Source organism: Thamnophis sirtalis, unplaced genomic scaffold (assembly GCF_051295495.1).
Source record: "Thamnophis sirtalis isolate CommonGarterSnake01/CBP01778 unplaced genomic scaffold, rThaSir2_p1.2 scaffold_15, whole genome shotgun sequence".
Classification (NCBI taxonomy): domain Eukaryota; kingdom Metazoa; phylum Chordata; class Lepidosauria; order Squamata; family Natricidae; genus Thamnophis; species Thamnophis sirtalis.
The window spans coordinates 38,981,098-39,007,140 of record NW_028261395.1 but is presented as its reverse complement, the minus strand read 5'-3'; the positions used below and the strand labels follow the sequence as shown (position 1 = coordinate 39,007,140).

The 26,043-nt window shown below is 50.9% G+C and overlaps 1 protein-coding gene across 2 annotated transcripts in view; it reads right to left on the bottom strand.

The window, feature by feature from the left end:
• The window catches only part of ECE1 (endothelin converting enzyme 1), a 30,039-nt gene extending 5,085 nt beyond the window's left edge, over positions 1-24,954 (bottom strand). Inside the window, exons 1-11 of one of the 2 annotated variants that reach the window (XM_087702282.1) lie at positions 24,810-24,954; positions 10,145-10,228; positions 8,776-8,917; positions 8,458-8,661; positions 5,592-5,719; positions 4,257-4,403; positions 4,091-4,156; positions 2,640-2,831; positions 1,151-1,293; positions 887-1,001; positions 354-464 (exon numbers count right to left, since the gene is read on the bottom strand). In XM_087702282.1, the coding sequence (XP_087558408.1) occupies positions 354-464; positions 887-1,001; positions 1,151-1,293; positions 2,640-2,831; positions 4,091-4,156; positions 4,257-4,403; positions 5,592-5,719; positions 8,458-8,661; positions 8,776-8,917; positions 10,145-10,228; positions 24,810-24,812 (1,335 nt within the window). In that variant the 5' untranslated portion in view covers positions 24,813-24,954. Of the gene's footprint in view, positions 1-353; positions 465-886; positions 1,002-1,150; positions 1,294-2,639; positions 2,832-4,090; positions 4,157-4,256; positions 4,404-5,591; positions 5,720-8,457; positions 8,662-8,775; positions 8,918-10,144; positions 10,229-22,815; positions 22,899-24,809 lie in introns of those variants that run through there. The other variant, XM_087702284.1, reaches the window with a different exon arrangement.
• Positions 24,955-26,043: the final 1,089 nt, after the last annotated feature.

Genomic DNA, 26,043 nt, shown 5'->3' with positions numbered 1-26,043 from the left:
AAAGAACCAGCGCTGTCCGAAGGGGTCTCCGTGGTCATGTGGCCGGCATGACTCAACGCCCAAAGGCGCACGGAGTACTGTGACCTTCCCACCAAAGGTGGCCCCTATTTTTCTACTTGTATTTTTTAAATGCTTTCGAACTGCTTGGTTGGCAGAAGCTGGGGCAAGTCACGGGAGCTCACTCCGTTTACGCGGCGCAAGGGGTTCGAACTGCTGAACTGCCGACCTTTCTGATCAACAAGCTCAGCGTCTTAGCCACTGAGTCCCCATGTCCCTAGTTACCCTCCTTCTAAGAGGCCCGCAAAAGTGGGGCAGCTCAAGCCATGCAGGGGGAGAAGGAAAGACATGCTTACGACGGCCCGGCTGTCTTCGGCAAAGGTGGCCCTCACAAACATGGCCCCCAAGACGAAACCCAGGCTGTTATCCGTGTCGCCGATGCAATACTTCCAACGGGGCACACAGGTCTGCCAGGGGAAGGGGGAAGAAGTTACTTGCACCAGCTCTGGCCTCTGGCTGCCCACTTAAGAGATGGCCCTGTCACATTGGCCTTGTGCCAAGCCCTTCCCTTTGGTCAGAGTTGCTGCTTCGGGTTCAGGCGGTGGAGGGTAGGAGGGGGCGTGGCCGTCTGGTGCCCAAAGGATGCCTGTGGCTGCTGGCACCCGGCCGAGTTGGGAAATGCCTTCCGATCCAGGGTACCCGAGAGCCAGGTGGGTGTGGTGTTGCAGGGCTGGCAGCTGACAGCAGAGGGCGCTCCAGGGCAGCCAGTTCCCGAGAAGCAGGGGGGGAAGCAAGGGACATCTTTTCCTTCCTGTCTGACGGGACTTTCTCCCCCCCCCCCCCTGCAACCCCGGCTACCCCCCCCCCCCGTGTCCTCCTCTGCACCCACCTTCTTCGATCCGTACACAACTTCCAGGAACTTCTCCTCCGCATCTTGGAACCGCTGGTCCAAGAAACCCGCTCCTTTCCTCACCAGATGCCAAATCATGTAGTTACGCAACACCCTGGCACAGGCAAAAGAGGAGGGCTCAGGAAAGTGGGGGAGGGGAGGGGAGGGGAAGGCTTTCTTCTGCCTTGGCCAGGAACCAACCGAGGTCCTCCGGCGCAGTGCCTCTTCCCCCCCCCACCGCCAAAGTTTCCACCCCTCCCTCACCTCTTGTCCGAATTCAGGATGAGCAAGGAGACACGCTGGAGATACTCCTTGGCGTAGACCACGATGGGCTCCGATTCGTTGATCTCCACCGGGTCGAAGACTTCCTTGAGCAAGGGCATCCAGTCGATGGCCGGGGCCAAGTCCTTCCGGGGCAGAAAGGAGAAGTGGAGGGGGTCAGATCTCCCCTTTCCTGCCTTCTACCCAATCGCCACTTGGGAATGTACGGTTGGCTAGTGGACGCCAGCTGATCAGACTGGGCTCCCAAGAGTAGAGCTGGGCTGAGGACACCGGGTTTGGCTTCTATTTCTTTTTAAGCCTCCTCTTGGACGGGAAGGAACGTATCCAGGAGATCTGGGGTCCACCCACATCCTTGTTCTGACCCAGCTCCCCAATCCCTCTGAAGTTAACGCAAAAGATTCCTTTATTAGGAGCGCCAGCATCCCGGCAAAAAGTTTCTCTCTCACCGCAGGCTAACAAGTCTGTCCGGCAAGGAGATGAATAGTCGCCTGTCGCACCTATTCATCTCCGCCTCCTGCCTTTTCGTGACCCGTCAAAACCGCGGTCCACTAAAGCGCGCCCAATTAAAGCGCGTACCTGACGTCATCAGCAGCGCGACATATACGACCGCGGAGAAAAAAGGGCGCTTTAAAAAGCGCTTTTAAAGCAAGCCGATTCACATAAGGGTTAGGGTTAGGTTAAGGGTTAGGGTTAGGTTTAGGGTTATGTTAAGCATTAGGGTTAGGTTTAGGGTTAGGTTAAGGGTTAGCGTTAGGTTTAGCGTTAGGTATAGGGTTAGGTTAAGGGTTAGGCTTAGGGTTAGGTTTAGGGTTAGGTATGGGGGGGTTAGGTTTAGATTTACGCATTAATTTTAAGTTTACCGCTGTTTTCGTTGCGCTGTGATGACGTCACGTACGCGCTTTCGTCGAGCGCGCTTTAGTCTACTGCGGTTTTGTGGTGGAACCCTGCCTTTTATCCCCAGAACTAGGGTGGGGCTTTGCTAGTAGCAATGGGCTCTTCCGTCCCAAGGACCAGCCCATAGATTTCCACTGCTCTCCTCTCCTCTGCCTTCTGCACATCCACGCATTAGGCATTGGGCCCAGATATTCCTCCTCTTCCTCATCAGCCACCTCGAGACCTGGGGGCTGTTGACTCTCCATCTAAGGGCTGACCGACGGACGGTCAGCCAGGCTCTGCCTCGGCCTCTCTATCTCTCTGCCACCACCATTCCTTCTCCTCCTCCCCCAGGTCTCAGGTTGCCCTGATGCTGACCCTGACTCCCACATCTCCTCCTTCTCCGATTCACTGCTGGAGGGAGCGGTGACCGACAGGCCACAACAATCTTCATCTGATGGGCTTCTTGGCACATTTTCCCACCCAGAGGAACGATGCTGGGATGCCCCTGTGCTTTCCCCCCCTTCCCAAGGAGGCCAATCAGACGCAGAGTTGACAGCAGAGCTCCCAACTTCCCACTGGCCACAGCCTGCCTCACCTTGAGCTTCCCAGCCTGCATTTTGTGGTAAATCACTTCCTCATCCCGGAGCTTCTCCTGGGGGGTGGTGACGTTGGCCAAGTTGGTCTCAAAGTCCAGGATCTCCTGCATCTGCGGCCGGATCGTGGCCTCTTCCTCCCCGCTGACCAGCATGCCAAGCCGGACCATGTAGTTCAGGTACGCCGCCAGTACCTGCAGGACGAAGGTGTTGTGACCTAGGCTTCCCCCAGAAAGCAGGAGGCAGAGTCCTGGTCCCGATAAAACCCCTTTTATTAAACGAATGGGAATTCCTCTCCTTCACATTTCAGCGAAGGCCTGGCAAACAGTCTTTCAAAGGAGTAATTATGACCACAGACCTTATCTAGCTTGGAAAGCTGCCATGTAAATATATTCCCAAATGAGATGCTGTGCAAGGAAAGATTGGGCACAGAGTCTCTGAGATTCACGGACAGATCTTCACACTCCGGAAACGAATCTAACGACCGACCGACCGAATTGTTTCCTGCAAAAGCCCACTCCCCTTTCGCTCCTCTTTTATTTCCTATGGGAGGGGCCAATCACCTTCCACCTGTGGCTTTACTCCCAAGTCGACTCTGATTTCATACCTCTTCTTTTTTTCTGGCAGCTCTGCGCATGCGCACACTGGGAACAGGCTCTAGCTGTTCTTCTGCCTCACTGATGTCTGACTCTGAAGGCAGCTGATAACTGTCGGACAGCCTTGGCCCCCTCTCTGCCTCCGACACAGAGCCCTCGTCCGAGCCTTCCCCAGCCTCCAGGACTGGCCCACGTTCCTCCCCAATCTCCTCACTACGCTGGCACATACCTCCCTAAGACCAATAAGATCGCACAGGATGGGCCTTCTCCGGGTGCCATCAGCTGGATAATGTCGGCTGGTGACGTCTTGGAGTAGGGCCTTCTCTGTTGCCGCTCCGGCCCTATGGAATGAGCCACCCCCAGAGATACAGACCCTACCCACTCTCATGGCCTTCCGAAAAGCTATCAAAACCTGGCTGTTCCGGCAGGCCTGGGGCTGTTGACCTCTTGACTGAGGTCCAGCCCCGCTTAGACTGGATGCATGTTGTGTTTCTTTTAATTTGTTGTGTCTTATTTGTTTTAATCTTTTTAATATTTCTTATTCCTGTAAGCCGCCCGGAGTCCTCCGGGACTGGGCGGCCTATAAATTCAATAAATGGAAATGAAAATGGCAGCTCTGCTGGCCACTGGCGGGCCGCAACCCAAGGAAAGGGATGTGGCATCATCGGCTCAACCAGGAAAGAGCCTGAGTTTGGGCAGGACAGCCGTGCCGACAATGCCTTAGGTTCTTCATGGCTCGGGTGGTGGGGGTGGCACAAAACAAGGCCATGCCACCCTCGGAAGGCGACAGAGGGCACAGTCTGGAAGGAGGGAGGCTGTGCCTCTCAAAGGGCCTTGGGTGCAGGATGATGACTCACTTTCTCGTTCTGTGTTTTGTTGAGGTAGTACTCCCTGGACGGCAACCCCAGCCCTGACTGGTCAATCTGGAAGAGAAGAAGCAGCAGCAAGAGAGGGGTGACCCTGGGCAGAGGGGGCAGAGCAGAGCGGGTGGGCAGGTAATTCGAGCAGGAGGGGTCCCCTTACCTGAATGATGTTACTGCTGGAATTCTTGGAGTCGGCACTGACAGAGATGGAGAAGAAGGGGGTCATATGGTACTGGGACATCAGAGCCAGCAGCATCTCATTGAAGCCGTCCTCTCCTGGGGGGGCGCTCATATTCCAGCCTCCAAGCTGGGGGGGAGGGAAGAGAAAGAGACCCCCTCAGGGTCAAGAGCAGGAAAGCCAAAGGGGCCCAAGCCCCACCCAACCTGACTTTCTTGTCACCCCAACTGTAAATCTTAAAAGAGCATCAATTACAAAGTTAGTGTGATGGGAAATGTAGTCAGAAGCTAGTACTAAATCAAACAGGCATCTCCGGAGCACAAAATACCGTATTTTTCGGAATATAAGACGCTCTGAAGTATAAGACGCACCTAGCTTTTGGGGCGGAAAACAAAGGGGGAAAAATCTGCTTCTGGCTCCCAGCAATTGGCCTCCTTGCAACAAACAGCAAACAGTAGTCAATATACACTTTGTGATGTTACATTTCAGACTATACTTGTACAAATGCTGTTAAAATTGATGTGGCTTTCTGGAAGTAAACGTTATTCTCTGCTATTTAAAAGATGATACAATACCACTGGGCCTCTTCAGATCAAGCATTTATTTTAAAAAGCTTCTTCATTTTGTTAAGCTGTCTAGAACAATAATAAAGCAAGTCTTTTAAAAATAAGTCTAATCATTTGAACATTCTGTAGGCATTTATAGTTATTGACTTACCTCCTTGCAGCAAAACAGGCAACAGCCTGATTAGCACAAGAAAAAAAAAATCTGTCTCTGCCACCCAGCAATTTGTCTTGTGGAGCAAACAGCAAGTTTCACTTTCAGTTTAAGTGGCCCTCCCGATCATCAGCTGTTTCAGGCTGCAGGGATTGCTATAGCTGATTGCAGCCTCCGCAAGTCCCAATTTCCCGGTTTGCTGCAAGGAGGTAAATTGCTAGAAGGCAGAAGCCAAAAGGTGGGGGCCGATGGGTGGGTGAGGCTACATTCAGAGTATAAGACACATCCAAATTTTCACCCTCTGTTAGGGAGGGGAAAGGTGCATCTTATACTCCGAAAAATAAGACATTTTGTGCTCCGGAGATGCCCGTTTGATTTAGTACTGGCTTCTAACTACACTTCCCATCACTCTGAACCAGACCCAGGTTTAGCTGGGAGTTTTGGGAGCTGCAGTCCAAGGCACCCAGGATGCTGAGCGGAGAGCCCTGGAGCGTCTGTTCGCTCCCACAAGGGGTTGGCCCAGAGTGCTTTGAGGGAGGCAGAGAAAGCTGGATGCTCCCGCCAAGTGAGGCCTTTGCTCCCAAGAACCCCTCCGGCTACCTTCTGAATTTGATCCACCAGCGGCCTGGCTTGCAGCTCCTCTATTCGGCTCTCATTCATGCAGGACTGGTAGTAACGCTGCACTTTGCGTTCAGCCTCGCTCAACGATGAGGCGGCCGTGGTGTTCTCTGCAGAGAGGAGAGACCAATGAAGACCCCGGCCTCCTGCGCCCCACAGCCAGTGGTGAAATCTAAATTTTTTTGCTACCGGTTTGTTGGTGGGATCATGTGACTGGGTGGGCATGGCTATGTAGTCATGTAACTGGAGGATCAAAAGACAGAAACTCACAATGTCCTGCTGGAGCAGGGTTGGACTAGATGACCTCCAGGTCCCTTCCGGCTCTGCATTATCCTCTGAAGCTGCGTCTAGTGCCTTGTAGTCTTTCCTTCCTCTCCTTTTTCCCTCCCTCCCTCCCTCCCTCTTTCTTTTTCTTTCTTTTTCTTTCCTTCTCCCTTCTTTCCTTTTCTTTCTTTCTTTCATTCTTTCTTTCCTTTCTTTCCTTTCTTTTTCTTTCCTTCTCCCTTCTTTCCTTCCTTCCTACTCACCCTCCCTCCCTTTCTCTCTTTCTTTCTCTTTCCTTCTCCTTTCCTTTTTTCTTTCTTCCCTTTCTTTTTCTTTCCCTCCTTCCTTCCTTTCCTTCCTTCCTACCCACCCTCCCTCCCTTTCTATCTCTTTCTTTCTCTTTCCTTCTCCCTTCTTTCCTTTCTTTCTTTCTTTCTTTCTTCTCTTTCTTTTTCTCTTTCCTTCCTTTCTTTCCTTCCTTCCTCCCACCCTCCCTCCCTCCTTTCTTTCTATATCTTTCTCTCTCTCTCTCTCTCTCTCTTTCTTTCTTTCTCTCTTTCTTCCTTTCCTTCTTCTTTCTTTCTTTCTTTCTTTCTTTCTTTCTTTCTTTCTCAGCCCCCACCACCTCCTATTTTTGGCCCCTGCTAGGCTGCTGGGAGCAAAAACAGACCCCCCCCCACGTTTTTGGCCTAGGAGGCCTCAAGGAAGCCTGCTGGGAGCAAAAATGGACACACACACACACACACACACACACACACACACACGGGGTTTTGGAGATCCTGTAGTAAAAAAAATGCTTAAAAAGTAAAAAAAAAAAAAAAAAAATTCCACAGCTCTGCTGTGCGACCTGCGATCGTCGGAATGTATTTTTTTTAAAAACTTTTTTTAGTATTTTTTACTACCTGTTCTCCGAACCAGGATTTAGGATCTGTTTGGGGCTCAGCTGGGGAGAACAGTCACTCCTTCCCAGGGGGGCCTCCCTTGGAAGGGTGCCTCCTCCCCTCCTATGGGGCACGGAAGAGACACACAACCCCCCCAAAGAGCCCCAGTCTTGGCTGTGCAGGCTTTGCTTCGGTTTTTCTGGAGGGGAGGATCAGGCACTTCTCTATCTGGGGAGAAGTGGGGAGGGCTCTTCAGACGCCCAGACAGACAGACGGACAGGGCAGCCATCGGATAAAGGAAGATAAGGGTCTGTAGCTATGGAAACCCCCTCCCCTCCAGACTGTGCCCCTCTTCATTGCCCAGGGAGGAATATTTAATCAGGGAAAATTCCCCCCCCCCCAATCCACACCGCACATGAATGCATCTTTGGGGCGAGGGTGGGTGGGGGGAATCATTCCTGGGAAATTGCAAGAGGCCCAGTCATGGAAAAACTGAAGTGGGAGAGGGGGGTCTGTTGTGGAGCGAAAAGCCACAGGAAAGGGAGGAAACACACAACCAGAGAGAGAGAGAAACACACACACATACACACAGTTTTTCAGGGGTTTCTGTCCTTCTCTAAGGCAGTGTTACAAAGCTTGTGCACTGCAAGTACACCCTCCCCGGGAGAAACACCCACCCCCCAGCATCCAAGGGGCTCCCCTCTTTCAGTCCCCAGAAAGCCTCTTGGCCCCCTTTGCAAGCCCCTCCGGAGGGGTACACCCAGAGGTGGCATTCAGCTGGTGTCAAATGCCCTTAAAATGCCCTCATTGATTCATAAGTATCAAGTCAAGTTTTCAATACAAAACCAGGCATTCATTAGGAGCACCATTAGGCAAGATCTGTTGCAGGCAAGCCTCTGCTTTGTTTGATTTATCTCTGAACTTTACCCCTGTTCCTTCCCTCCCCAGTCTGTGTCATAAATCCCATTACTTGAGAGACCGCCTCCTGCCAATCACCTCCTCGCGACCAATTAGATCACATTGATTAGGCCTCCTCCGAATTCCATCTGCCAGTCAGTGTCGACTGGCAACTACACGGAGGAGAGCCTTCTCGGTAGTAGCTCCGACCCTTTGGAACGATCTCCCCGTGGAGATCCATACCCTCACCACCCTCCAGACCTTCCGCACAGCCCTTAAAATCTGGCTATCCCGTCAGGCCTGGGGTTAAGATTGTAATCCGTCCCCACCCGAATGATGAATGTTGTGCTCTATTTTAATTATGTATTGTTCTTGTGTCATTGTTTGTATTCCTTTCCCCATGAATTGTAAGCCGCCCTGAGTCCCCCCAGGGAAAAGGGCGGCCTATAAATAAACTTTCCATATTCCATATTCCATACCCTACAAGATGCACCCCTCCCAAACTGGCTGCAATAATCTGAGAACTGACTCCAGCCGACAGTATGCATGGAATACACTCCCCTCCATTCTGGCCCCATGACAACAATGAGTGTTGACAGCTGGTTATCTCCAATTCGGGCGAACCGGTAGCGGCGGCTGCGGGAGTCTCCGCCCGGACGTGATGCGTGAGCACTGTGCATACGCAGCGCGTGAGAGCGGAGCAACCAGGTGCATGCGCACGCTCACATTTGCGAAGCGGTAGGGAAGGTAAGTGAATCCCACCAGTGGGTACATCCCTAGCTGCGACCCCCTGCCCCCCAACTCACCCAGGAGGCTCTTGAGAGCAGCCAGGTTGTGTTCCCAAAGCTTGTTGAAGGTCCCCCAGCGGGAGTGACCGTCCGGGATGGGGTTGTTCTTGATCCAGCCACCGCAAGCATAGCTGAAGAAGTCCTCGCAGGGGTCCACCCCTTGGTCCAGCGAGCTCAGGATGGAGCTGGTCACCGAGATGCAGGCCTGGGTCAGGCAGGGCCCTGAGGGGAGGAAGAGGAGGCTGCTGTCACCGCAGGCGTGGGGCTGGGGGTGGGGGGGGGGAAGGCCCGTCCGAAGGGGACAGGCCTGGCCGACGGACAGACAGCAGGACTCACGCGTCTGGTACTGGAAGAGCAGGACAGACAGACAGGCTAACAGACCCAAGAAGAGGATAACCGTCAGGATCAGGAGGCGCTTCTCCGGCTGCGGCCGCTGCGCCCAGCAGCCCTTTCTGGCCCCTGGCCCGCGGAAGTTCACCTGGGAGAGAAGGAAGGAGGGAGACTCAGGCCCTCTGAGGCGGAGGAGCAGCGGCCCCCTCCGCCACGGGGCGCAGAGGCCTGCGTGAGCCCTCCGTGTCTCCTTGCCAGCTGCGGTTTCCAGAGCCTCAAAAGAGACAGAAGGACGGCAAAGAACCTCCTCCCTATCTCAGGGCTGCGAGAGAGAAAAAGCAGGAGCTTCAACCAACATTAAGAATGCAACCAGGCCCCTCCTGAACCAGGCCATAAGCTCAGCTGGGTGCCAGGTGCCACCTCTGGCCTCGGCTAAGGAGGAAAACCTTCCTTCCCAGGGAGACTAGGATAGGATAGGATAGGATAGGATAGGATAGGATAGGAATAAAATAGAATAGAATAAGTAGAGAATAGGATGTAGAGAATGGAATGGAATAGAATAGGGAATAGAATAGAATAGAATATGGAATAGAATAGAATAGGTAGGGAATGGAATGGAATAGAATATGGAATAGAGTAGAATATGGAATAGAACAGAATAGGTAGAGAATGGAACGGAACAGAACAGAATAAATAGAGAATGGAATGGAATGGAATAGAGAATAAAATAGAATGAGAATAGAATAGGGAATGGAATGGAATAGAATAGAATATGGAATAGAGTAGAATATGGAATAGAACAGAATAGGTAGAGAATGGAACGGAACAGAACAGAATAAATAGAGAATGGAATGGAATGGAATAGAATAGAGAATAAAATAGAATGAGAATAGAATAGGGAATGGAATGGAATAGAATAGAATATGGAATAGAGTAGAATAGGGAATAGAATAGAATAGGTAGAGAATGGAACGGAACAGAACAGAATAAATAGAGAATGGAATGGAATAGAGAATAAAATAGAATAGAATAGGGAACAGAATAGAATAAGAATAGAATAGACTAAGTAGGGAATGGAATGGAATGGAATAGAATAGAATATGGAATAGAGTAGAATAGGGAATAGAATAGAATAGGTAGAGAATGGAATGGAATAGAATAGGGAATATAATAGAATAGAATAGGGAATAAAAAACCCTTTCCTATTGATAACTTTACATACATTCTACAGGTGTACATATATAAGAATCTGTATGTAAAGAAAAAATAATGAACATTTTTTTAACAAAAAAGGAAGTGGGGCGGAGTCCCAGGCAACCTTTTGCCGAGGTGGGGGGGAGGGGCTGCCCTCCCCTCCTGCCCTCCCTCTTCTCACCTGGATCCCATTTGGGTAAATTTCTCCCTCCAGGGAGTCCACCAGCTCCTCTTCGTCCAGGGTGGCCCGCTTGTAGGTGGACATCTGAAAAGCGGAAGGGCAGAAAGACGCTCTCAGTACATCTGTGCCCCACACCTGGCTCTTGTGCCCCCACCGGGCCCCACACATCTGCCCACTCAGGCCACAAAGCAGCCAACCTTCCCATAAAGCTGGCAGTGGGGGAAGGGGGGGGGGCAGGGTACAATTCCCTCCTAGCCTCAGCGTCCCATGTTCCCCCTTTTAGCCCCACACAGCTCAGACCTCCCTCCTCCTCCTCCTCCTGCTGGAGAGGGATTGCCTCTGGGCAAGGAAAGGAAAGGCTGGCAAGAGAGTTCCAAAACAGGAAGCCCATCCAGGCAGGCGGATACCAAGGGGGGGGGGGGGGTTGCGAAGCCACATTCCTTGCGGAGAGGCACTTCCTGGAAAGCCAGCCCCACAATGCCTGCCCCTCCCCTGCCTGCCCTCCTTCCCTGCCCACAAATCCGGAGATGCCCGTTGTCTGGAGGTGCCTCTCGGCGCCAACCCGACGGGCACATGGCAATGCTTGAGCAGAACCAGAGGAGGCTCTGCCCACGACACCCACCAGCCTTGACCCGGCACTGCCCCACCGCACCGTTCCAGCCCCACAGCTCCGGTTAGACTCCCGAAATTGCCTGAAGGGCTGCCCCACCGACCCAATATCCTCTTCTTCCTGGGAGGGTGTCCAAGGGAAGTGGCTGAGCACTCCTAGGGAATCCCCCCACCCCACCCAACCTCCATCCCCACTGGCTCCTGGCACAGTGTTTGGTGGGCTTATCTGTCCCTCTCGGCTTCCTGTTTCAATGCTGGTGGCGCCTGGGCTGGTGCAAAACTCCAGGGCCATAACACGGAGAGGCACTGTAGCTTCTCTCTTTGGAGCTTCAGCCCAGCCTCAAGTGCCAGCTTGGACCCTCCCCAGACACATGTTCTAGGGGGTGCCACACAATATCACTAGCAATTCCAGAAGCCCCAGTGGCAAGGGTGAAACGCTACCGGTTCTAGCCAGTTTCGCTAGAACCAGTAGCCAAAAATGCTAAGGTTCACCCAAGCCGGTAGTTTAAAAAAGCTTTATCATTGGCATTTATCACCAACACGATTGGCTAAAATGTACCCAAACATGAAGCCGACCTGCTGGAAGTGTAAAAAAGTACAAGGGACCTATTATCACATATGATGGACCTGCCCGGAAACACAAAAATATTGGACAAAAATTTGGAACTGGGTGCAAGAAATTATAGGAGAACAGATAAAATACAAACCCGAAATCTTTCTACTGGGAATAATCAAAGGGAAATATACGAAGAAAATTAAGTACGTATTAACACATCTGCTAACTACAGTTAGAATAGCATTTGCCCAATGCTGGAAACAAAATAATACCCTCTCAGATGAATTATTGATAAAAAAAACTTTGGATTGTGCAGAGATGGACAAATTGACACTGAAATTAAAAGACAAAGAAGAGTCGGAATATTATGAAATTTGGAACAATTGGTACAAATGGCTGCAAAACAGGAATAAAATTAATTAAGCCAAAAAAACTATAAATATATATAGAACTGTGTATAAAGTGTGTAAATATAGAAGCGAAATATTATATACATGTACAGGTATGATGACATAACAATGTTGATGTAATGTCTGTAAGGTGTTGTAGAAGGGAAAAATAATTAAAAAATCTGCTTAAAGAAATAGCTTTAAAAGGGGGGGGGAGGTTCTGTGACACTTAGCGATCGTCAGGACATTTTTTTCACATTTTAAAGCATTTTTCCCCCTGCCGGTTTGGGCAAATAGGTAGGGGAAAAAATGCTTTAAAAAGTGAAATAAAGAGGGACCGATGATCGCACAGCTCACAGCTGATCCGTGCACTTGACGGAACCATTATTTTTCGCTTTTAAAAGTATTTCCCCCCCCCCTACCTATTCGCCTGGACTGCCAGGAAAAAAAAATGCTTTAAAAAGTGTGTGGGGGGGAATATAAACGGAGAAAATTATTTGTATGAAAAGATAAAGTTGGGATCGCTGAAATGCCAACCCGAGAACCCATCAGAGAAAGTAAATCAGCAAAAGGCAATAACGGAAAGGAAGCGGGATGAGGAAGGAAAAGAAGAAAGGGTAAAGCAGAGAAAGTAAGGGTGGGGAATGAAGAGTAGGAGAGGGGGGAAGGAGGAGGAGAATAGAGGAGGAGTGGGGGAAAGAGAGGGGAAGGAGAAATGAGGGGGGGGAAGGAAGAAAGGGCAAAGCAGAGGAAGGAAGGAAGGAAGGAAAGGAGAAGTAAGAGTAGGAGAGGGTAAGAAAGAGAAGAGAGGAGGAGTGGGGGAAAGAGAGGGGAAGAAGAAATGAGGAGGGAAATGAAGAAGAGTAAAGCAGAGGAAGGAAGGGAGGGAGGGAGGGAAGGAAGGAAGGAAGGAAGGAAGGAAGGAAGGAAGGAAGGAAGGGAAGGAGAAGTAAGAGTAGGAGACGGTAAGAAAGAGAAGAGAGGAGGAGTGGGGGAAAGAGAGGGGAAGAAGAAATGAGGAGGGAAAGGAAGAAAGGGCAAAGCAGAGGAAGAAAGGAAGGAGAAGTAAGAGTAGGAGAGAAGGTAAGAAGGAGGAGAAGGGAGGAGGAGAGGGGAAGAAGAAAGGAAGGAAGGAGAGGAGGAAAGAAGAAGGGAGAGAAGGGTTGAGAAGATGGAAGGAGTAAGGTTGCTGCAAAATAAGAGGGGAGGCAAGGGGTGGCAAGAAAGTGACCCAAACTGTATTTTTTTTCTGCGTGTGTGTGTGTGTGTGTGTGTGTAAAAATGAATGTAGATACTATGATGAATAGACAAATGTTAAATAGCAATTATAAGAATGTATATCTGTAAATGAATTTAAAAGGGAAAAATTAAAAACTTTTTTTTAAAAAAGGGGGTGGGTGGGCCATGCCTACCCAGTCACATGGCACACCCACCCACCAAGCCACGCCCACAGAACCGGTGCGCCCCACCCCCCAAAAAATTAGATTTCACCACTGCCCGATGGATTTCTGAAAACGGACCGGACAGGACAGAGGTTTGGTGAAGCCTCCTTGCTCAGGGGCACTGTACCTCTCCCAGTGTAGCCTCTCTCTATTGCCCCATCTCCTGGAAGGAGGCAAACCAGGCCGTTTCCTTAACGCAGAACAAGACTGTGATTTTGCTCATTAACCAAATCCCCAGATGGCCTGGCTAGAGACAAACTCTCAGGCTGAGGCTTCCTTCCCATGAGAGTAAGACCAGCTGCAAGCCCTCAGGGGGTCTCTCCACAACCCCACTCACCCCCAGGCTGCTGGGGAAGCAGCACCTCCGCCTCCTTACCCTGCCCCATGGCCGGGAGCTTCCCGGCATCAGCAGTGGGGGGGTCCTGTTTGGCTCTGCTGGGCTGCAAAACAGCCCCCCACCCCGCCTGCTGGCTCTTCCCAGGAAGAGACCACAAAAGTTTGTTTCCCGAGAAGCCATCGCAACCTCTGCCCTACCACTTCCAGCTGGGCTGGACTGGACTGGCCGGCTTTGGAGAGGCACCCTCCTCCATCCCAGCTCTGTCTTGTGAAAGGCATGAATCCGAGCCTTCTCTCCCCCACCGCAATCTCTACCTGCGAAGCTGCCCGGAGAAAGCGAAGCCGAAGCGAAGCTCGGTCAGCCAACCGGCAAATTCGCCTTGACAGAATCAAGGCGGAAGGAGAAATCATGGTCCTATCCCACGTTCCCAGAGGAGAAGGGAAGCTGAGCGAAGCAGGGTGGGGGGAGATGGGGTGGGGGTGGGGTGGGGGTATCAGAGAAAAGCCTTGGTCAAGGGAGATGCTGGCCTCCTGGCTGCATCCCTGGGCAAAGATGGCCAGGGATGATGGCCAGGCCAAGCAAGGCTCCCTTCAATTCGAGAGGGGTGTGCTTTGTGCCAGAGGAGAAGGAAGAGAAGGAGGAAGAAATGAAAGAAGAGGAGGAGAAGGAAAAAAGAGGAGAAGGAAGAGGAGAAAAAGAGGAAGAGGAGGAAGTGGAAGAAGAGGAGGAGAAAGAAGGATTGAATGGATGATATCTTATTTTTAATAATTGTATTTTTAATATTTTATATGTTTTTACTTTTGCTGTGAGCTGCCCAGAGTCCCAAGGGAGTGGGCGGCATACAAATCTTATTAAAGTTGGAAGTTGAAAGAGGAGGAAAAAGAGGAGGAAGAAATGGAAGAAGAGGAAGAGAGTGGGGAGGAGGAAAAGAGGAGGAAGAGGAGGGAGAAAGAAGAGAAAGAGGAAGAAGTGGAAGAGGAGGAGGAAGAGGAGGAGGAAAAAGAGGAGGAAGAAATGGAAGAAGAGGAGGAGGAGGAAGAGAGTGGGGAGGAGGAAAAGAGGAGGAAGAGGAGGGAGAAAGAAGAGAAAGAGGAAGAAGTGGAAGAGGAGGAGGAAGAGGAGGAGGAAAAAGAGGAGGAAGAAATGGAAGAAGAGGAGGAGGAGGAAGAGAGTGGGGAGGAGGAAAAGAGGAGGAAGAGGAGGGAGAAAGAAGAGAAAGAGGAAGAAGTGGAAGAGGAGGAGGAAGAGGAGGAGGAAAAAGAGGAGGAAGAAATGGAAGAAGAGGAGGAGGAGGAAGAGAGTGGGGAGGAGGAAAAGAGGAGGAAGAGGAGGGAGAAAGAAGAGAAAGAGGAAGAAGTGGAAGAGGAGGAGGAAGAAGAGGAGGAAGAAGGAGGAGGAGGAAGAGAAGGAAAAAGAGAAAGAAGAGGAGGAGGAGGAGGAAGAGAAAGAAGAAAAAGAGGAGGAGGAGGAGGAGGAAGAAGTGGAAGAAGAAGAGGAGTAAGAGGAGAAGGAAGAAAAAAGAAGAGGAGGAGGAGGAAAAAGAGGAGAAGGAGATGCCTCTTTGCCCCCTGACCTTATTCGGGTAGACGCACACACATTGCTGTTTGCCCAGCCAGCCCGTGGATCTTCTTACAGGGTAAACAAGCAAGGAATGTTGAAGAGCAGCTGGTGCACCTGACTGCAATCCAAGCAGCGTCAAGGAAGGGCCCCACCACGGAGCAACCGGCCTTCCCATCACACCACACACACACACACACACACAGAGACATATACAGAGAGAGACAGAAAGAGAGAGACAGAGAGAGAATACAGAACAACAGAGTTGAAAGGGACCTTGTAGATCATCTAGTCCAACCCCCTGCTCAAGCAGGAGACCCTGTACCATTTATACCACAGACAGACGGACGGACGCAAATAATTTCCCCTGGAATAAATTGCAAGTCGCACCACCAGGGAAAATCCATGCCCCCTCCCCACATTTTCCTTCCTGATGGCTGACCCCCTTCTGGAGACGCAGAGTTATCCCAGAGGCTCACCGCAATGGCTGCCGAAGCTGGGATGTTTTCCCCCCACCGAAGCGAGCACCGTCTTCTTGGGCCGAGGAACAGGCGCACGTGCTGGAATTTATGTAACCCGCACCGCCCACCCCATCCCACAACGGGAGCCTATAAAGGGAGAGCGAGTCACAGTCCAGCCTGGCGGAGCTCTCAAGGAACGTCCCCCCCGCGAGGGCCGGCCAGCTGAGGAGCAAACGAGGCCTTTGGCCACAAAGAAACAGGGGGGGGGGAGAGGAGGAGGAGGGGGGAGAAGGCAAAAAGGGTCACCCGCTTCTCAGCATTGTCTGGGGGAGCCGTTTTCCCACCAACTTCAGCTTCCCCCCACCAGATAACGGCGCAGCTGCTCCTTCGAAATTAAACTAGATGATACTCCCTGAGACTTCTCAGGAAACAACAACGGAATGGAAAATTGCTGGGCACTTTCTACCGCTGCACCATGGAGAGTATTTTAACTTACTGCCCCTGTGTCTGGTTTGCCAATTGCCCAGGGGCAGACAGGACAGCGCTCCGGAGGGTCGACATCATTGGCCAGAGGATCATGAGCTGCCCCTCTCCCCTCTTTGGAAGAGCTTGATAGCTCCCGCTGCCTTAAGAAAGTTCAAAACATTCTTAAATATCCATCTCACCCTGGGCTCCCTTTTTTTTTTTGAACTATTACCACTTGGCAGCCGGTACAGGACAATAAAAACAAATAGGCTGAAAAACAGCTTCTATTCCAAGGCAGTAACAATATTGAATTGTACGGTATAGTGCAATATGAATGCAACATCAGGGGTTTTCAATTTCAGTGATATAGCACGGGAAGGAGGTGTATTTGTGTTTTTATTTTTGTAGTTATAATATACACTTAAAGTAGAATAAAATATGGATTACAAATATAAGAATGAAGACATGGCATAAAAAGGACAGTTATAAGCTTGCTTAAAAGAAATGTCATCATTCTCTAACCACAAGATGTTCTAGCCAACGTCCCTATGTCAAAAGTCCAAACCACAAGGTTCAATTAAAGTTCCTTAATGACACGTACTCCATAAACAAAAGGAGAAGACAGACCTTCATCTCCTTATAAGGTTTTCTCCTCAAGGTAACCACTAAGAAATGAATTAAGTGTTTCCGTGTTACGCTGCCTTTGAGAATGTATAAGAACGCGTGCTTCGATAATGAAGGTTGTTCAGAACTTGCAATGCTAGCCATGGGCTAGCTTTCTCAACCTGGCTGCCAAATAAACTTTTCCTGTATCCTGAGAAGTCTAAAGCCTGTCATTTTTTGCAACACACTGAAGATGGCATTTCATTTCGTTGTACGATGTGCAATCACAGTAAAGTAAAAGTAGAGTAAAGTAAAAGTAAAGTAAAAGTAGAGAGTAAAGTAAAGTAAAAGTAGAGTAGCCAAGTAGAGTAGAGAATAGAATAGAGAATAAAAGTAAAGTAAAAGTAGAGTAAAGACAAGTAGAGTAGAGTATAGAGTAAAGTAAGAGTAAAGTAGAATAGAGTAAAGACAAGTAGAGTAGAGAATAGAGTAGAGTAAAGTAAAAGTTGGAGTTTGGAGTTTATTCAATTTGTAGGCCGCCCTATTCCCCGAAGGGACTCAGGGCGGCTGAACAAAAGCCAAGGGAGGGGAAATTACAAAAAGTAAGACAAAAACAATCAGACAATACAAACGAGTTAAAAGCACAACAGACACAGCAAATTCGAGTAGGGGGGGGGGGGGGAACTCAACCCCAGGCTTGCTGGGACAGCCAGGTCTTCACGGCCGTCCGGAAGGCCCGAAGGGTGGAGAGGGTCCGAATCTCCACGGGGAGCTCGTTCCAAAGGGCCGGAGCAGCCACAGAGAAGGCCCTCCTCCGAGTAGTCGCCAGCCGACAATGGTCGGCCGATGGAATACGGAGGAGGCCTAATCTGTGGGATCGAATGGGTCTGTGGGAGGTAATCAGCAGAAGGCGGTCTCTCAAGTACCCAAGTCCAATACCATGTAGGGCTTTATAAGTAATAACTAGCACCCTGAAGCGTATCCGGAGACCAATAGGTAGCCAGTGCAGCTTGAGGAGGATAGGTGTAACGTGGGTGTACCGGGGTGCACCCACAATCGCTCGCGTGGCCGCATTCTGGACCAACTGGAGTCTCCGAACACTCTTTAAGGGCTGCCCCATGTAGAGCAGTAAAGTAAAGTAGAGTAGAGTAAAGTAGAGAATAAAGTAAAAGTAAAGTAGACTAAAGACAAGTAGAGTAGAGAATAGAGTAAAGTAAAAGTAAAGTAGAGTAGAGTAAAGTCAAGTAGAGTAGAGAATAGAGTACAGCAAAGTAAAAGTAAAGTAAAGGTAGAATAGAGTAGAGTAAAGGTAGAGTAGAGTAAAGTAAAGGTGAGAGGTGAGTGGAGTGGAATAGAGTAAACTAAAACTAAACTAAACAGAACAACATTCCCCATTTAAATCAAGGGGAAGGCAACTTCTTTTTTTTTCTTTTTTCTTTTTTCTTTTTTTTTGTTATCTTCCTATGAATCCCTTTCAAGGATTGATTTTATTCTAACCACTAATGATTTGCTTTCTAGGGTCAAGAAGACAAAGATTGCGGCTAGGGTCCTTTCGGACCATAACCCAGTTTGGATGGAGTTGGGAAGGGTAGTGCAGGCAAGAAGGTCTTGAAGATTGAATGAAAACTTATTTAGATATGAAAAGTATATTAATGATTGTAAAAAATTACTATCTGAATATTTTGTTTCGAATATGAATAAGGGTACATCTATGGAATTTGTATGGGACGCAAGCTAAGCGTATATGAGAGGAGTCTTGATGAATATAAATAAAACACATAGAAATAAGCAAGGGTTAAAACGAACAGAACTGGAAGAGGAAATTAAGAGAAAAGAGCTGGAGTTAACAATGAACCCAGACGATACAAAGGTTAAGGAAGGGAGGTGTGGTTTTCTCGATGCTACATATTATCATATATGGTGGACCTGCCAAAAGGTTAAGCAGAAATGATTTAAACTGTTAAAAGTTAGTTCAGTAAGAAGAAGCTAAGGTCAATGTAGAATGTCATTAATTTCTTTATCTCTTTTTTCTCAATAGATTTTAGACTGTGTTAGTTAAAAATCCATACCGTGTACGGGTTCTGGGAAGTCGGGGGGGGGGAGGAGGAGGGGGGGTTGGGGGGGGAGGGAGGGAGGGGCACACACACAAAAAATTGTACTTCAATGTCTTAATGATTGACAAATGACGAAATATTTGTGTGGTTTTTTTTTTTAAAGAAATAAAATAAATATTTGTCACAAAAAAAAGGGGGGGGAAGGCAACTTCTGACCCCAGGCCTCAAGCAAGGAATGTGGGGTGGCTGCTTCTCCTCCCTCCCCTGTAACACACACACACACACGTTCTCCCTCGCCAAAACCACTGGCTGCCCACCAAGAAGCCCTGGGCCAAGGGGATGCTAGCGGAAGCAGCCCTCGCCGCCGACACAAAATCACAGCACTGCAAGAAACGAAAGACTTCAACTCTTCCCACGTGCCTCCCCCTCCCCTCCCTGCTTCTCATTTAGTTCAGAACCAGCACAAAACTAATGCTGGCAACTAAAATCTTTTTCTTATCCCTATTTATTTTGGTTGGGGAAAAAATGATCAAGCAGCATTTATAGACTTGAAACCAGAGATTTTTTTTGTTGGGCATTCTACCGGAAAAAATGTGATTAAAAAGATGATATATCTGGTTTTACATAAACTGCAGCCAGAATTGTAAACCCCTGATGTTGCATTCATATTGCACTATACCGTACAATTCAATATTGTTACTGCCTTGGAATAGAAGCTGTTTTTCAGCCTATTGGTCTTTGTTTTTATTGTCCTGTACCGGCTGCCAAGTGGTAATAGTTCAAAAAAAAAAAAAACGGGAGCCCAGGGTGAGATGGATCTTTAAGAATGTTTTGAACTTTCTTAAGGCAGTGGGAGCTATCAAGCTTTTCCAAAGAGGGGAGAGGGCAGCCAATCATCCTCTGGGCAATGACGTCGACCCTCCGGAGCGCTGTCCTATCTGCCCCTGGGCAATTGGCAAACCAGGGACATTCCCGGGGAAGCCGCCCTGTCTCATCTTGCCCACCGGCATTCCCATTCCTCACCATCCAGTCAGAGCTGAAGAAGCTTCTTGGATGAGAAGCGAAACGTCTTCGAAAGAAAAGAAAAAACAAGGAAGTCCAGTTGCCTCTTGAAAAAGCACCTCTGGGACAACCATGACCTGGAGGACTTGAGAATCTCTGCAGACTTTTAGATATACAATTTGGGAGGAGGACCCTTGGAATGGTGGGGGAACAGGAAGGGATTCCCAGAGGGGAAAGAATTGGAGACTACAGGAACCATTTGCACCACTCAGGTGACCCTGAGGACACAGGCAAACCTCCAAGTGGCCTCAAGGACTCTCCAAAAGGATGCAAATGACCAGCTGCCTGCAAGGAATATCAATCCTTCCATTCCCCGCCATCCAGTCAGAGCTGAAGAAGCTTCTTGGATGGGAAGCGAAATGTCTCCAAAAGAAAAAAAAACAGACTGTCGAGGTTGCCTCCTGAAAAAAGCACCTTTGGGTCTCACCAGATTTGTTGACCAGGAATAAAACAAAGTGGGTTGTTCATCACGGTGGGAGCTGCAGGAAGGACAGGCCTGAGGGCAGGAGATGAACCCAAATCAAACTTTTCCTTGGATTGAAATGAATGACCATAGGCTCTCTCCTTCCTTCCTTCTCCATCTCTCTCCTCTCTCTCTTCTTCCTTCTCTCTCTCCTCTCTCTCTTCTTCCTTCTCTCTCTCTCCTCTCTGTCCTTTCTTCCCTCTTTCCTCTCTTTCCTTCCTCTCTCTCCTCTCTCTCTTTCCTTCTCTTTTGTCTCTCTGTCCTTTCTTCCCTCTTTCCTTCCTTTTCTTCTTTCTCTTCCTTCTCTTTCTCTCCTCTCTCTCCTTCCTTCTCTCCTCTCTCTGTCCTTCCTTCTCTTTCCTCTCTCTGTCCTTTCTTCCCTCTTTTCTTCCTTCTCTCTCTCTTTCTCTCTCTCTCCTCTCCTGCCTTCCTTCTCTCTCTCCTCTCTCTGTCCTTCTTTCTTTCCTCTCTCTGCCCTTTCTTCCCTCTTTCCTCTCCTTCCTTCTCTCTCTTCTCTCTCTCTCCTCTCTCTCTCCTTCCTTCCTTCTCTCTCTCTCCTCTTGGATGAGAAGCAAAACATCTTCAAAAGAAAAACCAGAAAGTCCTTTCTTCCCTCTTTCCTCTCCTTCCTTCTCTCTCTTCTCTCTCTCTCCTGTCTCTCTCCTTCCTTCCTTCTCTCTCTCTCTCCTCTTGGATGAGAAGCAAAACATCTTCAAAAGAAAAACCAGAAAGTCCTTTCTTCCCTCTTTCCTCTCCTTCCTTCTCTCTCCTCTCTCTCTCCTTCCTTCCTTCTCTCTCTCTCCTCTTGGATGAGAAGCAAAACATCTTCAAAAGAAAAACCAGAAAGTCCAGTTGTCTCTTGCGGGGGGGAAAAAGCACCTTGGGGACCCCAGCAGGGATCTGTTCAGCATCTCACCTCTCTTCCCCCTTCCCCACTAACCCTGTCCTTCGCCCTGGGAAATGGAAACTGGGCCAAAAGAATTCCTACCTGACCAAAGCTAGAGGGCTCCCCCAGGACTTGGGTCCCCTTAGGTCAGGAAGCCAGCAAAGGCCTTCCTGGGGAAGACCCCTGGCTTGTAGGGGTGCTGCACAAAGGGACATTGCTGTGTCCTTCCATACGCCCAGGAAGACGAGTTCGAAACCCACCCCATTCTCTTTAGCAGCCGGAAATAAGGAGTGTTGTACTCTTGAGTGCAGCGACACAAGGGAAACTGGGCAACGAAACCCAGAGGCGTTACTGGTTCTGAATCACTTCCTGTTCCCATTTCTCACTGGGCCTGGAAGAGAACAGGCTGCGCAGTTCCCACTGCAGCCGCCAGCAGGGCTCCCTTCCATCTGGACCGGCTCACCTTCCTGGGGTTGAGCGTGAGGCAGAGCCTCTGTCCCTTGCCAGAGGAAATGTTCTTGGCAGCCTGGCAAAGCCAGGAAAAGTGGCGCAAGCTGCTCGGGCCACAGCAGGACGCTGCCCACCCAGAAATGACCCGTGGCCTCAGAGCAATGCAAGGGCCGGCAGCTGTTGAAAAGGTTGAAAAGGGGCCAGAGCAACCAGCTGGGCACCCCACAAGCCCCGAACAGAAACCAGGCAAGGAGAAGAGCTAGGGCAGGTCGTCCTTCTGCGGGCAGACAAACAGAAATGCTGAGGAGAGAGATAGATAGAAAGTTAGAGAGAGAGAGAGAGAGATTAGAGAGAAATGCAGAGTTACAGAAAGAGAGAGATGAGAGAGAGTGTGAAAAAGAGAAAGCGAGAGAAAATGAGATACACAGAGAGAGAGAGAGAGAAAGAGAAAGAGAGGAGAGAGAGAGAGACAAAAAGAGGGGGGGAGACATAGATGAGAGAGAGAAAGAAAGCGACAGATACAGAGAGAGAGAAGAGACAGAGATACACAGAGTTACAGAAAGAGAGAAATGAGTGTGTGAGAGAGAGAAAGTGAAAGAGAAAACAAGATACGCACACAGAGAGAGAGAAGAGAGAGGGGGGAGAGAGAGAGACAAAGAGAGGGGAGAGACAGAGAGCTGAGAGAGAAAGCGAGAGAGAGATGAGGGGGAGAGAGCGAGATGAGAGAGAAAAAGAGACAGACAGAGACATGAGTGAGACAGAGAGAGACAAAGAGGGAGAGGGAGTGGGAGAGAGAGAGAGAGAGAGACAAAAAGAGGGGAGAGACAGAGATGAGAAAGAAAGCGAGAGATACAGAGAGAGAGAAGAGACAGATACACAGAGTTACAGAAAGAGAGAAATGAGAGAGAGTGTGAGAGAGAGAAAGTGAAAGAGAAAATGAGATACACAGAGAGAGAGAGAGGAGAGAGAGGGGGGGAGAGACAGAGAGATGAGAGAGAAAGTGAGAGAGAGAGAGAGATGAGGGGGAGAGAGCGAGATGAGAGAGAAAGAGAGACAGAGACATGAGTGAGACAGAGAGAGACAAAGAAAGAGAGAGAGAGGGAGAGAGAGAGAGAGAGGAAGGGAGGGAGAGAGAGAGAGAGAAGATGGGTGCTGTGCCACGATGACTACAGATGAGAGGATGAACCAAAGTTTAAATCATAGATAGCACTTCCTGCCCCGAAGCAGCAAAAGAAGGGCTGGATCCACCGTTGCTCAAGGCCCACAGGAAGCGCAAAAACCGCTTTTCCTGCCTCTTTCTAAGTAGTCCTGCCCACTATGAGACTGGGCCACCTTACCCGTCAGGTCTCCAAAGTAACTTCTGACCGTTCTGGGCGCCACGAGGAGGCAGTCGGAAGGGGCCAAGCCAACCCCGGGCCTCCCTCTCCTAGCAGAAGGGCGACTGGGAAGCAGCTGCGGAGTGGCTGCTGTTTACTTGCCTTCCCGGTCCCCATCCCACCCCCCAACCTTTTCCTGGCACCAGGCGAGGAGGAGACGTCAAGCAGCTGCGTCAGCAATCCAGGGGAAGGGTTCCAGCTTTTTCCACATCACTCGTCTACAGGAGCAGCAGCGGGCGGCTGTTCTTAGGGGGGGGAGGGCAAAGGTCACAGAGGCCGCCTGCCCCTCTTAGAGAAGAGGGCTGGGAGGAACAAGTGGGGGGGCGGTCTCCACTCTCCTTCTCTCTCAAGAGGGCCGCTCCGGCCAGGCACCCCAGGATCAGCGGGGTCTTGTTTGCAAGGTCTTGGAGCAGAAACTGAAGCAGCCTCGCTGGAGGGGAGGCCCGGCAAGGCGTTGGGGTGGAGACAAGAGCGGCCAGTGGGGCAGAGGCGGTTCTGGAGGGGCTACCCCAGCTAGCTGTGGCCTAGAGGTGGCGCTCTCGCCTCACAATCAGGAGGTTGTGAGTTCGAGCTGTGGTAGAGGCAAATGTAGGGTCTCCTGCTGGGGCAGGGGGTTGGACTAGATGACCTTCAAGGTCCCTTCCAACTCTATTAATGTCAAATCTGTTAAAGGGTGTAGGGTCTCCTGCTCGGGCAGGGGGTTGGACTAGATGACCTTCAAGGTCCCTTCCAACTCTATTAATGTCAAATCTGTTAAATGGTGTAGGGTCTCCTGCTCGGGCAGGGGGTTGGACTAGATGACCTTCAAGGTCCCTTCCAACTCTGTTCATCTGACAGCAGGAGCCTCACACTTTGTCCTCAGCCTTCCCCACGCTCTCTGCACCCACAAAGCCCACGGGGCTGGCGACCCTCCAGAGGATGAGGGGCCTTCTACTCCGTTCCCTCAGATGACACTGACAGATGAATAGGAGGCTGTGGGGGGGGTCATCCCCTCCTTTCGCCCCAATTCAGCCCAGGGGCCACTGAACATTGTGGGGCCGATGAAGGGCCAATGAGGGGGCGCGGCAGGGCCTCCAATCAGGGGTCACCTGGAGTTTTTTGGAGGGAAACTTGCCTATAAAAGGGGGGCGGCTGAGGGAACCCGGTCAGAGCTGAAGTGAAGAGCCAAGGGGAGGCAGTCCCGACAGGATCCAGCCCCGAAGACTCTGCGAGTTCCCCGCCCGGGAGAAGAGAAGCAGCGCTCCGAAAACCTCTGTCGGAGGCACCACCGACCCGCGAGACCTTTGCCGGCTCCGTCCCAGAGCTCGGCTGGGGAGCCCATGGGAGAGCGTCAGCCAAAAGAAGAGAGTCCCGGCCAAGCCTCGCTCGCAGTGCCCCGTCCCGAGCCCGCCGAAGAAGGCGGCTTCTCCCTACCGAACCGCGAGCGCCGTTTCCAGTCCCAGCAGACTAAAAAGCGCGTCAGCTGGCCCGGCAAGGAAGTGAAGCCGGGGCCGTGCGCGGAAAAGTCTCCTCAGCCCGCCCGCCCGCCCACGCCCGTGTGTGTCCGCGAGGCCAAAAGCCCGGCCAGCGCCTCAGGCCCGAGAGCAGCCCGCTGGCCGGAGGGGCGCCGGGCATGTGCGGCTCCGCCCTGGCTCCAGGCGCTCCCTCAGTGGCCTCGGAGAACGCACCATGTTGGGCGAAGGAGGGCGGGAGGCTGCCGTCCTCCAAGGAACGCCTGGGGCCGCAGTTGTGCCCCGCGGGGGGAGGGGGAAGAGGGAGCCCCGGGTAAGGTCCTGTTCCGCGGCTGAGCCTTTCCGTCACCGCCAGACGAAGCAGGCGAATTCTCCGCCTTGGGCCACGCTCGCTGAGGACTAGCCGCGTGGAGGGTCGGGGGGAAGGGCTGGAGTCCCACAGGGGAGAGGAAAAGGTCCTGTGCATCAGCTCCCTTCCCCTGATGTCCCCCTTTCCCGGCTCACCATGGCCGTCGTCTCCGCCGAAGGGCTCCTTCCTCCGCGCCCGACTCGCCGCCCCGTGTCAGCCTGCGGGGCGGCCGCCGCGCACCACAGTCGTGAGGACGCCGCCGCCGAGTTAACCGAGCGGCACGGGCGCTGCCCAATCGCAGCCGGGCAACTGGACACACCTGGTTCCGCCCGACCAATCCGAGGCGGTGGGGGCGGGACTTCTGCGGGGGGGAGGAGTTACAGCAAGCGATTGCTTTCCTGCCCAGGTGCGCTTGAAGGTAACCACGCCGCGCCGCTTACCTGGGCGAGCGCGGCGGAGGGAAGGGACGCCGGGCTCTTCACGACCCCCGAGCTCACTCCAAAAGCTATGGGGCAGGAGACTCGAGCGGCCGTCTGGACTTGTTTGTCCCCACGGAAACATCCCGGAACAAGATGCGCTTTTCTGCCCCGATCCAAACGGGGGGAGGGCGGGTTCCTGTATACGCATATATGTGCATATATCAAATTGTGATGCTTGGCTGTCAAAGCAGATCAATCCAGTTGAATGAAACGGAAGAGCTCTCAATTTTCATTCTGTTTTGCAACCTTATGTTTATTAAAAGAGTGAGCCACAAACACCCAGGTCACATAAGGTTAAGGTTCGAACCGGTGCTGTCCAAAGATGTCTCCATGGTCATGCGGCTGGCATGACTCAACACTGAAGACGCATGGAACGCTGTTACCTTCCCACCAAAATTAGTGGTCCCTATTTTTCTGCTTGCATTTTTTACTTGCTTTTGAACTGCTAGGTTGGCAGACGCTGGGACAAGCCATGGGAGCTCACTCTGTTATGCGGATAAGCTTACACTGTTTAGGCATAAGTTTACACTACTCACACTGCAACTCCTGTTGCAAATAGCATCAGAAATACAAATAGGCTAAATCCCACCAAATCTCCCAAGCCTTGCGAGGTGGAAGCTGCTCCCCTCCCACACTTCCCATCCCACAGTAGTCTGGTTCCCATAATAAAGTGGCAGGGCAGCTTGACACAAAGGCTGCCCAGAAATCCACCCGAATCATTTCATATCTTCCAGACTGAACGGCTCGGCCCTTTCACGCTGCTTCTGAAATTTCCTTCCCTTTTCCTGAAACAGTTTGGCATTGTTGCCCTGCTGGGAGGAAGTTATGCAAGGCCGCCTCCCATCCTGTGATGGGCCCTGGGGGTGGGAAATCGGGCACGGAAGGAGGCAGCCAGGGGAAAACCCCATGC